This window comes from Tripterygium wilfordii, chromosome 13 (assembly GCF_013401445.1).
Source record: "Tripterygium wilfordii isolate XIE 37 chromosome 13, ASM1340144v1, whole genome shotgun sequence".
NCBI lineage: Eukaryota > Viridiplantae > Streptophyta > Magnoliopsida > Celastrales > Celastraceae > Tripterygium > Tripterygium wilfordii.
Window position 1 is genome coordinate 567,473 of NC_052244.1, and position 15,902 is coordinate 583,374.

The 15,902-nt window shown below is 38.1% G+C and overlaps 3 protein-coding genes and 1 non-coding gene across 5 annotated transcripts; all 4 read left to right on the top strand.

Moving 5' to 3' along the window:
• Positions 1-1,343: 1,343 nt before the first annotated feature.
• LOC120012631 (phosphatidylinositol:ceramide inositolphosphotransferase 1-like) lies at positions 1,344-5,528 on the top strand. Of its 2 annotated transcripts, XR_005471266.1 has the most exons (13): positions 1,344-1,738; positions 1,841-1,930; positions 2,563-2,649; positions 2,747-2,815; positions 3,332-3,412; positions 3,838-3,909; positions 4,098-4,158; positions 4,242-4,341; positions 4,562-4,657; positions 4,750-4,796; positions 4,877-5,004; positions 5,097-5,280; positions 5,398-5,528. XR_005471266.1 is itself a non-coding variant. In XM_038864065.1 (12 exons), exons 1-12 carry the CDS (start codon positions 1,670-1,672, stop codon positions 5,175-5,177), a joined length of 981 nt encoding a protein of 326 aa, XP_038719993.1. In that variant the 5' UTR covers positions 1,344-1,669; the 3' UTR covers positions 5,178-5,357. The 2 variants fall into 2 exon arrangements, 1 of the variants encoding a protein (XP_038719993.1); XM_038864065.1 differs by lacking the exon at positions 5,398-5,528 and having other exon boundaries at positions 5,097-5,357.
• Positions 5,529-7,455: 1,927 nt separating this feature from the next.
• On the top strand, positions 7,456-12,225 carry LOC120012628 (serine/threonine-protein kinase BSK6-like). Its single transcript, XM_038864063.1, has 10 exons — positions 7,456-7,782; positions 7,858-8,078; positions 8,156-8,291; positions 9,515-9,648; positions 9,745-9,850; positions 10,338-10,423; positions 10,566-10,754; positions 10,884-11,048; positions 11,347-11,460; positions 11,725-12,225. The coding sequence occupies exons 1-10, from the start codon at positions 7,701-7,703 to the stop codon at positions 11,965-11,967; spliced, it is 1,476 nt and encodes a 491-aa protein (XP_038719991.1). The 5' UTR covers positions 7,456-7,700; the 3' UTR covers positions 11,968-12,225.
• A 279-nt stretch (positions 12,226-12,504) lies between these two features.
• On the top strand, positions 12,505-14,026 carry LOC120012630 (L-type lectin-domain containing receptor kinase I.7-like). Its single transcript, XM_038864064.1, has one exon. The coding sequence runs from the start codon at positions 12,709-12,711 to the stop codon at positions 13,792-13,794; it is 1,086 nt and encodes a 361-aa protein (XP_038719992.1). The 5' UTR covers positions 12,505-12,708; the 3' UTR covers positions 13,795-14,026.
• An 838-nt stretch (positions 14,027-14,864) lies between these two features.
• LOC120013968 lies at positions 14,865-14,967 on the top strand. The gene has a single exon (XR_005471508.1). It is a non-coding gene; the product is annotated as a U6 spliceosomal RNA (small nuclear RNA).
• The last annotated feature ends 935 nt before the right edge of the window (positions 14,968-15,902 follow it).

Here is a 15,902-nt window from a genome sequence, read left to right on the forward strand (position 1 = left end):
AATATTATGTACAAGGGTAAAGTAGATATTTAACTTACAAATGACTTAATTAGTAATCCCTTCCCTCCAAATGACTCCATTTTGGAGAGAAAGAATTTTAACAAAAATTTAATGAAATCTTCCTTCCAAATCCCCTCAAATCCCTCCCTTTAATTTTTAATAAACTATCCAAACAAGGGAATTGGAAGGAAACTCTATTTCCTTTCCTTTCCCTTCCCTCCAAATCCCTCAATCCAAACACACTCTTAATGTTGCATAAATAAGATGTAATGCGATTTCTTGTATATTAGCGGTGTGAATGAGACACAATCTTTTGGGTTTATAGATTCCATTCTAATCCTATAAATAATTGAACAATTCATAGATAAGATATAAAATACAATGATAAGATTGCGCACAAAAAAGTCATAGCATCACCCTGCTTTTTAACCTGCAAAGCTTGTGGATGTACGAAGTTTTTTTTTGCATAACCGTGATGTATGAAGTTGATTGCAGAAAGGAACCAATATAATAACTAATTGGCACGATTTTTGTTCAACTGCTCTCAACAACCACATGTTTTTTACTTCACCTATACTTGGCAAAGATTTTTGGATTGATTGTTCGATTTTGCAGAAATTGAGATGGATGAGAAGGATAATGTGAGAAGTAGAAGGAGGAGTTGAGAGAGGTTTTGGACTCAATCTATTTGAGGTATTGTCCACGTTTTGAGCCTAAAGCCAACGTGACTTTATCCTTTTAATAGGTACCTCAAATGTTTAGAGATGACCCCAAACTTAAAAACAATATGGGCGACTCAAATGTTTGAAGATGGACCCAAACTTATAAACATGATTGGTGCTTATGAAATTGATGTGTTAATGTGTTGAGTTCGATACGAATTTGAATGATCACTCCTTCATAGATGTATAACATAAATCCAACACAAAAACTTCAAATATGTACTGTCCGCCATGGACTTGTCGACATCATTTTGTACTTCAAAAACCTTAGTGGTTGAGAGATATCTAACCGATGTGGGATACAAGTATTAATACTTGAATTTATGTGTAATTGACTACAAGTAATTTTTTTAGTGTAAGTCGGTCCATTCCAAATTATTCTAGATTGGTGATGATAATAGATGAATGAACCTTTTCAAAGCATTTAAAATTTGAATATTTGTTAAACATCATGGACCCCACATCACTGATCCACGTATGCGTAACCACCATGTCTGTTATTGTAAATTTAGGACCAACTTTTAACTGTTTTTTCACCACTCTCTCCTGATTTTTTTGCAAATTTTTAAATTAATTAATTTTGCTTTTCTTCAATAAAAAGCCCTCTTTGTCCTTCTCTTTCCAGCTTCTCCGTGTTGGACTCGCGTAGCGGCAGCGACACAACGAAGAGCTTCTTTATTCAATTTTCTTCATCTACTTTTCTCGTTCCATCCTATCAGACTGCACGCGAATCCACACCCCTCTAATCCTTTGCATTTCTCTTCTCGATTTGTCGATCTTGATCAGTCCGTCCGTCCATTGATCGTTCGAGGAGCGTCGTCGTTTGGCGGATTTGATTTCGAAAAGTTTTTTTGGTTTCAGTTGGAAGATCAGTTGGTGAGGGGATTTAAGGTAAGATTGTGTTTGGTGATTGAGGCGATGTTGACTTTGAAAGTCTGGTTGTGACTATGGAAGTGGTTGGTACACGCCCACGGAAGCAACAGATGACGCTTTACATTGGTCGCGAGGCTTCAAAGGTTTCTTCAATAACTCTCGCAATTGGTATCTTAATGCTCTTTTTTTGCTTGTAATTTCGGTGTTGTTCTAAGCTGTTCTTCTTGTTGCGATGCTTCGTCAAGCTATGGAAGAGAATTTGTGCGGAGATAACCGCAGAGATCAACCTTCTTCTGGAGAATTGGAAATACCTTCTTGCCGGTTTAGTTTTGCAGGTCTTTTATACGTTCTATCTCTATAAATATATTTCGATTTTCCTTATAGAATTTCAGACGATAAAGTTACCATGATAGATGGTCCTTTGGATGGACTAGGTTTTATCCGTACTTGCAGCTTCTCTTTATATTCGTAAATTTCTTTCTGGGACTTTTGGTGGGAGAAAAGTGTTGGATCTGATGAAGAGATGCAGTCATGGTTGTCAATTTCTATTGATTTCCTCAGAGAACTTGTGCTTTTAGCTTAAGATAAAGTTACTATCAGGCTACTCTGGTGGCCTTGCTTTAAGCTATCAAACTTTTGTTCTGATGGAATTTGAAACTCTTATTATTTCCTTTAAATCATTAATTAATATGCTCACCGGGTTAGGCTATTCTTCTAGATTGGGGCTGTTGTTAGCATTAGTTCTTATGGTTTCGCTCATTTATCTTTCTTGATTTTAGGCCTGATCGTCTAAAAACTTTATAGTTCTCTTTTTTTTGGCGATTTATTTTTCTAATTAACTCCATCGAACAGTTTAAGTGAGGTTTTCTTTTTCTGCTCTTCTATTATCGTGGCCTTTTTACCAGTGAATATCATACTTTGCATGTCTATTGATGACCATTATACAATTATATGTTGTTGCCCTCAGTATGTACATGGTTTGGCTGCCCAAGGAGTTCATTATCTACACCGGCCAGGGCCGGTACTGCAGGATGTTGGCTTCTTTCTCCTTCCGGTTTGTACTGGCTTCTTAAGCTCTCTCTGTTTGCTCATCCATTTAATATACCATTTGGAGAACACATTTCTCATGTATAGTCTTTATGTTAATATAGGAGCTTGGACAAGACAAGGGCTACATTAGTGAGACACTGTTTACCTGTGTTTTTATATCCTTTGTCTTGGTAAGTTTCCTGCCATTAGTTGCATTGTTTTTATCTTTCTTCTTTGGAAGGAGTCATTCCTTGATAGTAGTTTGTTGTGGGGATTGCTGAAAAACAAAATACTAGATATATTCCTTAGTGGGAATTTTGTCAAGTTCTCCTATTTTCTGCATGTTAATTTCCGAAATGCTTATTGTTATTTTCGTGATATTGCTCGTTGGTTACTCATTAACGATCACCTTTAGGACTGGAGTGCATGTAAAACTCTTTCCCCTGTAAGGGCCTCTAATCACTTAATCCTAAGAGCTTGAGTTGTAAAAAAGTTTTTCCTAATTAACACATTGTAACTCGTCATGGCATGTAATGCTGCACCCAGAGGAGTAGTTCTAAGTTTTATCATATGGAATGTGTTCTAATATTATTCTTTTGACACATATACATGTACATGTTCTATCTAGTTCTGATTGTGCTAGAGATACTGTATACAAACTTGGTTCATTTATTCCTCTTTCTAATGTGAGGCATGACTTATCGCAGTGGAGTTTCCATCCTTTCATCTTAAAGAGCAAAAGGATCTACACAGTTCTGATTTGGTGCAGGGTTCTGGCATTTTTAGTTGTAAGTGCTGACCATTCGTATATTTGACAGTATCATTTTGTGTTTCCGGACTCATTTTAGCTTCCAATTGTGCTGAATTTTCTTGACTTGCTCCATGTGAATTATAAAAAGTCATCTTCATCCTCTCCTTAGTTTGAGTTAAGATAAAGTGCGGTGGTTATTGACGGATTCTAATGCACTATAGTTAAATGTGCTTGGAGAGACTATAATGCATGTGACATGTAATTCAACAACTGGGTAAATTTGGTGTCGTAGCGGTGGTTGGGATGTACGCGCTACTAAAGTATTGATGTTTCAAACCAAGTTGTAATGGTATTAGGTTTTTGTTTTTTTTACCAGTTAATTGATGGATTGATTGTAAACTCTGAGTTAATTATTTTTAATGGTTGCACATTTTCTTTGTCTACCTTTCACCTTGGCTGTAGGCCTGTCAAATCCTTCGGATCATAACATTCTACTCAACCCAGCTTCCTGGTCCGAATTACCATTGCCGTGAGGTATAATTTTCATGAAACGGAATTTTTTTAACCATTTGTTTAAGTTCAGATTTTGTTAATGATGGAGTTGTGCATATCCACTGCAGAAAATTTCTTCTTCTTCTTCTTCTTCTTGTTTTTTTTTTTTCTGTTGATTAAGAAGCTTGAGTCAAAGGAAGTCTCTAACTTATTGCTGCTGCATTTCACAGGGTTCTAAACTTGCCAGGCTGCCTCGCCCAGAAAGTGTTGTTGAAGTACTTCTACTCAATTGTGAGTGGCTCTTATTTTCCTGAAGTTTTTTGTTAATTGCTTAAAACTTTTTTTTTTGCTCATCCAGTTTGTTAAATGTGCAGTTCATGGCATTGGATATGGTTGTGGGGATTTGATTTTTTCATCCCACATGATCTTCACTCTAGTCTTTGTGCTTACATACAATAAATATGGTACACAAAGGTAAGGTTCGTATTAAAAAAAATACTTTTATGTTATCATGCGTGTTCCTGCGTTGCTCTCCCTGGGAGGGATGGGGGAATATAATTCAACTTCTTTCACTCATCTCGAGGAATTTAGTAGAAATACTTATTATTAGTTGATACCATGATTTCTTAAAAACAATTTATGGGAAGGCCAAATGTGCTGGACATACCGTGCTAACTTTCGTGTAAATTTGCAGGTGTATAAAGCAACTTGGTTGGTTGATTGCTGTGATTCAGAGCCTGTTGATTGTGGCATCCCACAAACATTACACTGTTGATGTTGTTGTTGCATGGTACAATCTTCTCTTTTATCTTTTATTGGTGAATTAACAACTTTTGACTAGGTAGATTTTTGATGCAGTTTTAACAATATTATTTTCTGCAGGTACACTGTCAACCTAGTAGTGTTTTTCATAGAAAAAAAATTGGGAGGTGTGGATGTTTGAAATTATTTGTTACTGTGATATTGGTAAGAATCGGGCAACTTTACTGATTTGAGTTTTTGACTGTAGAGCTGCCTGACAGAACGAGTGGAGCTGGATCCTTTTTGCTACCTGTAAGCACTAAGGAGAAGGATAGTAGGACCAAAGAAGAGAATCACAAACTCTTAAATGGAAACTCCGCAGACCCTTCAGATTGGGTATAGAAGCGAATATTTAGGTTTTCCTTCTATTATTTTTATAGATCATCTATGCATTATATGTGATTTACCTATGTCGCTGGTTTGTTCAGAGGCAGAGAACACAGGTGAATGGAAAAATTGGGGAAGATGGTAATGGAGTCCATGCTGATACTGGGAAGAGTGAAGCATAGACACTTGAGTTACTGCCACTTTCACAACTGTTGCCAGAATTGGTGCCTTAATATGTACAATATGATTTATGTCTTAATGTTGGCTCCTATTTCCAAAACTATGGTAAATCTAATTTGTCTTATTCTACCGTTAATGGTATTGAGTTCATGCAAATTTTGTAGTCCTGCTCCTATTTCCAATCTGGAGGTTCATTTCTTGTGTGATTTGGTTTGTATGTAGTCGTTAGTTAAATTAATGGTTGAAAAAGAAGACTGAGGACGTGGAGAACAGGACCTGATTTAGCCGACGGGACTAAGAAAAACAAAACAGAAGATATTATTTATGAATAGTTACTTTTGAATCTGGTCAAATGTAAATGTGCACGGCACTGAGGGCTGATTCATGTGAGAGAACGTGAGGTTGCATGTGGTGGATTCAAGCATATGCGACTCCCACGCACATGTATTATGTTTTATTTAATCGTTGGATGAAGCTTGCCTTCTCCATTTAGTGACACCATGTGTGTGTGTGTGTGTATATATATATATATATATATATATATAAAATTTGGTTGTCATATCTTCAGTACTTGAATCTGGAATGAGAATTATTCGTTTAATAAATCTGCACATCCATGTGCCATATGGACAAGTTTGAGTTGGAGTGAGAATGAATCGCTGCTATGTCAGGGTACCATGTCAATGAACTGGGCCATGGATGATGATGTGGGCACAGCAAGCCTCGACTTGGCAGCGGGAAGCAGTAATAAATCGTTGCCAAGTAAGGGTACCATGTGCCTTATGAAATCATATATATTTATCTCAGTTTATGATAGTTGGGACAAAAAAAATTAGGATCTATAAAGACTGTTGATTCACATCTACCTTTTGCTTGTTCACCCATGTGAGCTTCCTCTCCAGTTGTGTCTGTCTCTCTTCACCCTTTTGGATAACGAAGAGGCCCCATCCTCATAACCTGATCATCCTGTAGAGCTTAAGCACCATAGAGGTGCCCCACCAATGGGCCAATGGCTATGACGAAAAAGGAAAGTCAATGCTGGCTCAATTTAAAAAGTTCATCAATAAATGAGCAAAGAGAAGCAATTGAGAGAGACAGCAGCATTATGTTTGTCCGCATAACGACCAATTTAAAGCACCCTTAACATGCATTTTCTTTGTACAGGGAGGCCCCTCTGATCCCCAAATAGACAATACATATATAATGGCGACAGACTGTGATTGATGACCAATATGTCACAAGGCACGCTTATATTGGATATATGTTTGTTCTTTTGATCGGGTGGTCCATATATTCAACATGGCTTCAGAATCATATGACTTCTCTAAGTTTCATAGTGTGCTTTCTGTGAGAGGATTTTCTTGTCAAAACAGAACATGTAATAGATGATGATCACCTCACCTGTCTTGTTCCTTGCAGCTGAAGTGTATCTCCAAACCATGATTCACTTGTCCTTGATTCCTATATTACTGTTTCAGTCTTGTTTTATTCAACTTGAGCATGTTGGGAATCAACATTCCCAAATATCAGCCAATAGCAATAAATTAAAGAACAAGACAAACATAAGATTTTAATGTGGTTCACCATATGCAAATTACATCCACGAGAGTCACCATGCATGTTTTCACTATTGTCAAGAAAGAGATACAATAAGTTTACAGATAAGAAATAACACTTACGGAAACAAAGACATCCTCATAATATTGAAACTAGCCCTCCACTATCCACGGGAGACTCTGCTCTGCTCAGTTCTCTAGGGGCATTTGGCCATAATCAAAGCAAGGAATACAATTCAATCCTTATAAAATTATTCTCAATTTGTTGGTTTATCTTCAATATTGAAAATTCTTCGTCTTTACTTATCTCCATAATAGAGAGAAAATTAAGCATAAATCCAAATTAACCATAATCAAATAGAAAAGAAAAGGTAAAAGCAAAGAAGTTGTCAACAACTTTAAATTTGTTCTTCTTTGACGTAGTGTGCATAACCAGGGGTCTCCTTCAAGCCTTCAATATTCTTCAAAGTTGACTGCATAACCAGATGCCTTTCCTCCATGGTTTCTGTGATGTAAAGGTATGGTGGGTAGACGGTGACAATGACTTGAAGCAATAAAGATAGGAGATTATTCGATTAATTAATCGGCCATTAATGAAACTTAGCCTAATTAATGAATAATTGACTTAGCTTGATTTAGTTCATACGTCGTCGTTTTCTTTGACTTTGACCGTAATTATTCCACGGCCGTTATTTGCATTCCGCCATTTCCTCGCCACCCACCTACGCATACAAAATACGAGGCTTGTGACTTATCTACCCTCACACTAATTTTACCGGATAACAGATTGGGATTCTGCAGCTTTTAAACCTTGGACGTGGATCCACAAACCACAAACTCAGATTTCTTGCTTTCTCTGATCGAAACTGAAAGTTGAAACGACGTTGAAGCAGCTTTGATTGGTTGTTGCAGACTCGCAGAGCGGCAATGCACACCGTTTGATCGCTTGCGTCTCAACCGCCGGATTCAATGGGGGTTAGCTGTTCCAAATTCTCTCTCTGCTGGTTTCAGTCTCAGCTCAAACCCTCCGGTTTAGAATCCTCTGATCTCGGTACAGCTCTTTTTCTGTTAAGTCATTTTTGTAAATTTGATTGACTTCCGGCTAAGTTTGAGGTTGTGTGCGCAGAAAACGGGGGCAAAAACGACCGAAGTAAGTGGCCGGGTTTCAGTGAGTTCAGCTTGGAGCAACTGAGAGCTGCCACGTTAGGGTTCTTACCGGAAAACATAGTGTCGGAGCACGGTGAAAAGGCTCCAAACGTTGTTTACAAAGGGCAGCTCGACAATGACAGGTGGATCGCCGTTAAACGATTTAACAAGTTGGCCTGGCCTGATTCTCGACAGTTCCTGGTTTGTTTGATATTTTAGGGTTTTTTTTTTGTTACTTTTTTTTCTTATCGATTTGATCATTGTGAAATATGATTTAGGAAGAAGCGAGATCCGTGGCGAACTTGCGGAGTGAGCGGTTAGCGAATTTGGTTGGATGTTGTTGTGAAGGCGACGAGAGATTGCTTGTAGCAGAGTTTATGCCGCATGAGACGCTTGCAAAGCATTTGTTTCACTGTAAGTGAATATATTGACTGTTTTGCAAATTAATCCAAATCTCTGTTTACCAGCGAAAGATCTACTCCAGTTTACACGGGATTGATTCATTAGCTTTCTCATTGTATGAGGTTACTGAAATTCTCCAACTCCTCTCGATCTAGCATATTCAAATGCATACCATAATTGAAAGCTTGTGTAACCTGAATTCGAGTTTGTACTCGAATGAGCAAGCAATATTTTTGGACTGAAGGATGAAGTCAAAGTCTTAACCACGACACACAATGTCATGTCAACCGGAAAGTCAAGAGGTAGGTATACTATTGTGGTTTTCAAAAGGACTCTAATTCGAAAGATGATGGCGTGTCACCTGATACGCTACGCTTACCTTGTTTATAATTGTCCATCACCAATTTCATGATGAAACCAAGGCTTTCGCAATTCATAGTGGCAAACATATCGTAATGAAATGTGGTTTGGATCCCAATTCATAGTGTTCATATGGCAAATAGCGTGAGTATCAAACCTATCTCCATCATCACTTTTAGTAGAATGCGGAAAACCTTGGTTTCCCTATCAAATTGGTGATGGCAATTATAAACCGTGTAAGGGTAGGGCATCGGGTGACATGCCACCATCTTTCATATTAGAATCTCTTTGAAATCAATAATAGTATACCTATTTGAATTTCCAGTTGACATGGCATATAGCATATAGTGTGTTGTGGTTAAGACTTTGACCTTAGTACAAAAATAATGCTTCTGAATTCGAGTAATGACTCGAATGAGGTTACACAAACCTTCACCTCTCCTTCTATGGTTTGAATTCATATCCTCTGAGGGTATCTTGCATTGCTTTCGCTCTAGGTGAACCTTGCTGGATCTAGAGAGGTTGGAGAATTTCTGGAAGCTCAGACAATGAGAAAGGTAATGAATCAGCTTCTTCTTTGGAGAAGAAGTGAGGAGAAGAGGAAGTGTCATGGACTTTGCAAAGCATTTGGAGAGTCGCCGTGACTGTTATGCAAATTGAATGTGCTACATGTTTTATAATGGATTGATTTTTCGTTTATGGATCTAGATGGATTTGATATATTGTGTTTCATCCTATTCTATGCTATCTAGATGGACTTTGATATATGAAAATTGATTTTTTCGGTATATCCAATACCTTTCATTTGTTTGAGATTAACTTGATCTCTCGTTTTGGATTCTTGATAATATTGTTGTTTGATGGTACTAATAAAGGGGAAAACGAGCCCATGAAATGGGCAATGAGGTTGAGGGTGGCATTGTATTTGGCTCAAGCTCTGGAATACTGTAGTAGCAAAGGGAGGGCACTATACCACGATCTCAATGCTTACAGGGTCTTGTTTGATAAGGTGAACTAATTTTACACATTAAACAGTATTCCTTGTTTGTCTATTTGTTCTACTGCATGAGTGTGTGGTTCCTGATATTGTGTCAACAAATCATAGGAGGGTAATCCAAGGCTATCTTGCTTTGGACTAATGAAGAATAGCCGAGATGGAAAGAGTTACAGCACAAACCTAGCTTTCACTCCACCAGAGTACCTGAGAACTGGTAAGCGTTGTTTATGATAAATATCTTGTTTGAATTATTAATACTGGTATGATCTAACAATCTCACTCAGATATTGGTATCTTTGAATGTATGCAAAGTCCAGTGCCATTTTTTTGTCATTGACGTTTTCGGATGATGAAATTTAAGGAAAAACTTCGCACTCCATAGTGAATGGCAGTTTGCATCAATCAAATCTTCTTCATTAACCTCTTTATTTAATATGTAGGGCCGGGGCTACATGCTCCTGGATTTCAAGAAGTGAATGTCATTATCTCATTCCTGTAGATTAATTTGTCAAGAGCACTAATCCATTATTGGTGACTGATATCTACCTTAAAAGCTAATAAAATGTAGGGGGACCCCCTGGGAGATATCAACATATAGCACATCATATCTTTCTTCGTTCGGTTTATTATTTTGCTACGAAGCACCTCTTAATTCTAGTTTAAGCCCTAGCTAATGCAATTATATACATGCATCATGGCAGGTAGAGTGACCCCAGAGAGTGTGGTGTACAGCTTTGGAACCATGTTGCTAGATCTTCTTAGTGGCAAACATATCCCACCAAGTCATGTAGGCCTTCCTCTTTCTATTTTTGTACAACTTTTAATGGATATATCATGTGGATAAGTATCCATGTTGTACTAGCATTGCAGATTACACTTGCCCCTGCTGTGTAAATTAATTACTTTAACTGGCAAAATGATGTGTCTAGGCACTTGATCTGATTCGTGGCAAGAACTTCTTGATGTTGATGGATTCTGCTCTGGAGGGCCAATGTCCAAATGATGATGGAACTGAATTAGTTCGGTTAGCTACTCCATGTTTGCAGTATGAAGCTCGTGAGCGGCCAAATGTTAAGTCCCTTGTCATTGCTCTCATATCACTTCAGAAAGAAACAGAGGTACTCGCCAACAGTTGATTGAACATTTCTTTTTCTTTTTCTTTTTTCATGTCTCTTTATATTTCTGTAGTTCTTTTATAATTTCATTCATACACATTGGCATTGCCCTTCGATGCTGTGTTCAACCAGGTTCCATCATATGCTTTAATGGGTATCTCTCGTGATACTGCATCCTCAACTCCACCATTGTTGCTAACACCTTTTGGTGAGGCTTGCTTGAGAATGGACCTCACTGCCATTCATGAAATATTGGAGAATACTGGATACAAGGATGATGAAGGAATTGCTAATGAGGTTAGTTATTTTGTTTCCCATAAGCGAAGATTCCTTTGCTTACGATGCGAAAGATGTAACTCTATAATGCCCAAATCAGCTGAATGTGAAAATTATTCTAGAAATTTTTTGTTTTGCCTATAGCATTGGGATATGGTGCAAAGTGACTTCTGCCCTGTAGAACCTAGCTGACAGACCAATTAGTTGGTTTTCCTTCCCAGAAATTTCAGAACTGGCTCTTTTTTTTTTTGGGTGGGGGGTAAATTGTTACTAAATTATGAGTTTCAGTGCATGTCTCTCAAGGGTTTCTGTTGTGCAGCTTTCTTTTCAAATGTGGACAAGTCAAATGCTGGACATCTTGAATTCGAAGAAGCATGGAGACTCTGCTTTTCGAGCCAAGGATTTTGCAACTGCCATAGACCGTTATACACAAGTGAGTTTCTATCTTGAAAGTATAATTGATTCTGTCATTCTGAACTAACAATTTGGTTCCAATAACATGTATTCTTGAAATCCATTAAGGAGCGCTCATGTGGCGACCTAAAATGATTGACACTGTCCACCATTTGGTTCTCATTTAGGAAGCTCTCCCCTTGTATTTTTAAACAAACAAAATGTGGTTAAAGTTAGCCTGGGGTGATATAATCGATAGTGGCTTATGCTAGAGGTATCTAATATCTCCTCCTGTCTCGTGCAGTTCATCGATGGTGGAACCATGATATCACCGACAGTGTATGCTAGACGCTGCTTATCTTACTTGATGAATGACATGGCACAAGAAGCTCTGGGGGATGCTATGGAAGCTCAAGTGATCTCTCCAGAGTGGCCCACTGCCCTATATCTTCAAGCAGCTTGCCTATTCAGCCTCGGGATGGAGACTGATGCAAAAGAAGCACTCAAAGACGGTACAAACTTGGAAGCCAAAAGGAACAAGAAGTAACAGTTGTATAGGTTTCTCTTTTGTTTGTATTTTCAAACTTTCCTTCATTCTTCTTCTGTAGTTTTGTTCAGGCTTTTGTATCTATTCCATAATCCTCCGTACTCATCGATTTGTTCAAACATTACAGAATTCTTTGATAATTGTAATTGGTATGTATTGTTACACATTTCTGAACGTCTTAATTGTAAAAGCCAGGAACGAGCTATGTAGATGGCACATTGGTCATCATGCCCATTAGCTTGTACTTTCCTTCTTCAACTACTGTAGGCAACCCTATTTCCAGCCTTTTACTTGTGTTTCCACCATGAAATTTTTCTTTTCTCTGGATTTGCATTAAATCTGAAATTTGTATGTACAAATATGCATTCTTGCAATGCTATTGCTGTTAGGTTTTGTTATGAACAACTAGTATAAAATCCGGGGGGAAAATACAAATAACCAAAGAACCAGACCCACTTGAAATTTTACAAAGTACAGGTGCATAGCTGCAACATGTACGACATAATATTCCCTCAGTCAGCAGCCACTAGGAGAAAGTGAAACAGAGAGCTGCAGAAACTGGTAAACGTATTTAATTTTCACAACCTCCAACCCACCTCCCCTTCTTATTCTTTACTTTCCTTCTCTGGTTCTACACAGTCTCTCATAAGCCCTAAAAAAAATTCACATCCTTGTTAAATGGGTTCACTTCCCAAACCCTAAACCAAGCAAAACTCAGATTCATCTTAAAGCCACCCAGTAATGGGCACAGTTTGCTGTTCTAGCTATTTCAAAATCCTTACTTTCCTCATTTTCTGCTTCAAAACCATATCAGCAGACCCAAGCACCTCCTTTTTCTTAAAGAGATTTGATAAAGATCCGAACTTTGAGTCCCGCATTGCTTTATATGGAGATGCAAAGGTTGTTGGTGGTGGTTCTTCGGTTCAACTCACTGCCTCAGTGAGTAAAAGTGCAGGGCGAATCATGTACAAGAAACCCGTTAAGCTTGTTGAAGGTAAACCTAGGCAATTGGCTTCTTTCTCCACCTACTTTTCATTTTCAATGTCCAGCGATAAAGGTGATGGTTTGGCCTTTGTTATGGTCGCTAGCGGTTTTGATGCCAATGTTTTTGGTAATAGCTCATTTGGGTTTCCTATAGAATCAGGAAAAAGTGATTCTAGGGTTATTGTTATTGAATTTGACACCTTCAAGGATGCTAGGGTTGATGACTTGAATGAGAATCATGTGGGAATTGATGTTGGTAGTCTTAAATCAGTGAAAGTGAGAAATGCTTCAGCTATCAACGATATGATATTGAATAGCGGTGAAAGATTGCATTCTTGGATTGATTATGAAGCAGGTTCAAAGAGATTAGAGGTTAGATTGAGTAAGTTTGGTGATAAAAAGCCAGTTGATCCATTGCTCTCACATCCAATTGACTTAACAAAAATGTGGCAAGATAATGAGGAAATGCTTGTGGGCTTAAGCTCTGCGAATGGAAATTCTTCTCAGACTTGTTTTCTCTTTTCTTGGAGCTTCAATCTAAGGCATATACCACATAGGACGCATTCGCAGCCGCTTGACCCTGAAGCTTTCACTAAGAAGCTAAAACCTCCTGTAATTCACAAGAGCAGTGTCTGCATTGTGAAAATGCTTGCTGCAATGGTATTTGGTGCTGCCTGTGGAGCACTAGGAGCATTTGTTGTGTTGTATTTGTGGACTATATTCGGGAATAGGCGGCCGGTGGTGCCAGAGGAATTTGCTGCACATCATGTGGATTTTGATGTCAAGAAAGTTAAGGTAATAGTAGACAAAGCCATCAAAGATGGTAAGAAACTAAGTGCTTGAAGTGGGCTTGGTGTTGAATGTTTTGAATTGTAAATTCACTTCCTTTCTGTACTTGGATCTGCAGGTTTTGTTGATGTGAATTTAGCTGATGATCAATAAGTCAGATTGTGGGCTAGTGCATTACTTAACTCCACTTATATATAGCCTTATCTATTTTCACCAGCTCCAGATCTGTAAACTTTGCACTCTTCTGCCTTTACAGATAACTGGATTCATTTAAACTTTCCATTCTATTTGAACTTTCAAATGGGGCATGAAAGAGACTAGATTGATGTCTCTTCCTAGGGATACTGAATGCATGTTATCTTGTTAGGCTGTTTGCAGAAATGCCAATTCAAATTTGTTGATGCTGTAAATGTAGACAAAACAAATCAGACAAAGGAAAGAAACAACTCAACATTCTGTATTCCCAGTAAAGTTGACAAGTAAAGTGCCTTTCTCTTCCATGTTGATTAGCTGTCCTGAGGAAAGAAACAGTCTTGTGTTTTAAGAATCACCATTGTTGTGCTTGGGAGTTTTTTTTTTGCCCCTTATGTGCTGGGCGACACAGGAGCTAAATGGACAGGACAAAGGGTCGCGATCCCGTGAGAGTGAGCTAGCTCCAAAAATCCATTCTCAGGTCGGATTGCAGGCTGCAATTCACCTGCATGAAGTCGAAATCGCTAGTAATAATCGATCAGTCACACAACTCATGTAAACACCCGATAATTTATAAAAACTAAACTCCCAAACACGCCTTAATGGAGTATCAACCCATAATTCAATATCCATGAGGCCTTCAATAAAAGGGTCCAATTTACTGTAGTTATGAGCCCAAACATTCTGAAGCCCATGCCTGAGAATCATCCGGCCCAACTCAACCTTTTCATGATGATGTTCTAAGACCCATCATGTGACCAATCCAAGTCCAAAACTTGTTAAGCCCGGATTCACTTACCCAATTTTCTTTTAGAATGACGTAATCGCTCAGCGGCGTGACGTTTTCTAGTTGCTATAGAACCAGAAATCCCACATCGTTTAGTTAGCAAAGCACAACACTGTTTATATTACGAGAGAAGCACGAAGAGGTTGTCCCTTCGGGGACATCCGATAAAATTGGAACGATACAGAGAAGATTAGCATGGCCCCTGCGCAAGGATGACACGCACAAATCGAGAAATGGTCCAAATTTTTTTTGCAAAATCGTTCTTCGGAATTCAGATTAAGCAAACGAGTTTTGGATTCCAGATTGAATGGTCGGTTCCTTCGTTATTGTTTCATAATTTTTGTTAGTCTGGTGTATCAGTTGATGAACTGAACGGAGATTCAATCTCTTTCTTCTACCCTAATCTCTGATATGGCTGAATCAGTGAAATTGTTACTACTTGGTACGTTGTTTGTATATCCTTTGCTTTGATTCTATTTCTTTCTTCAATTTTTGCTTTATAATGCTTTTGTAATTTTAAAGCTCATCCCGGCATCATGTGCTCGGAACGTTTTCGCTGGATATTAGGTTCTTCTCTAATTTTACGCTGATTAGGAAGCTAATTTGACAGTGATGAGGAAATCTTATCTCTGAATCGTCGATGTTCCCAATTTCAGTTTAGCATATGATTACAGTTTCCAAACCAGTAACTGCACTGTCGATTTGGTTCTTCGTTTGTCTATATATCTGATGGATCCGATTAGCTGATTAGGATTCATCATGATTCAGCTATTAGGATGACACGCACAAATCGAGAAATGGTCCAAATTTTTTTTGCAAAATCGTTCTTCGGAATTCAGATTAAGCAAACGAGTTTTGGATTCCAGATTGAACGGTCGGTTCCTTCGTTATTGTTTCATAATTTTTGTTAGTCTGGTGTATCAGTTGATGAACTGAACGGAGATTCAATCTCTTTCTTCTACCCTAATCTCTGATATGGCTGAATCAGTGAAATTGTTACTACTTGGTACGTTGTTTATATATCCTTTGCTTTGATTCTATTTCTTTCTTCAATTTTTGCTTTATAATGCTTTTGTAATTTTAAAGCTCATCCCGGCATCATGTGCTCGGAACGTTTTCGCTGGATATTAGGTTCTTCTCTAATTTTACGCTGATTAGGAAGCTAATTTGACAGTGATGAGGA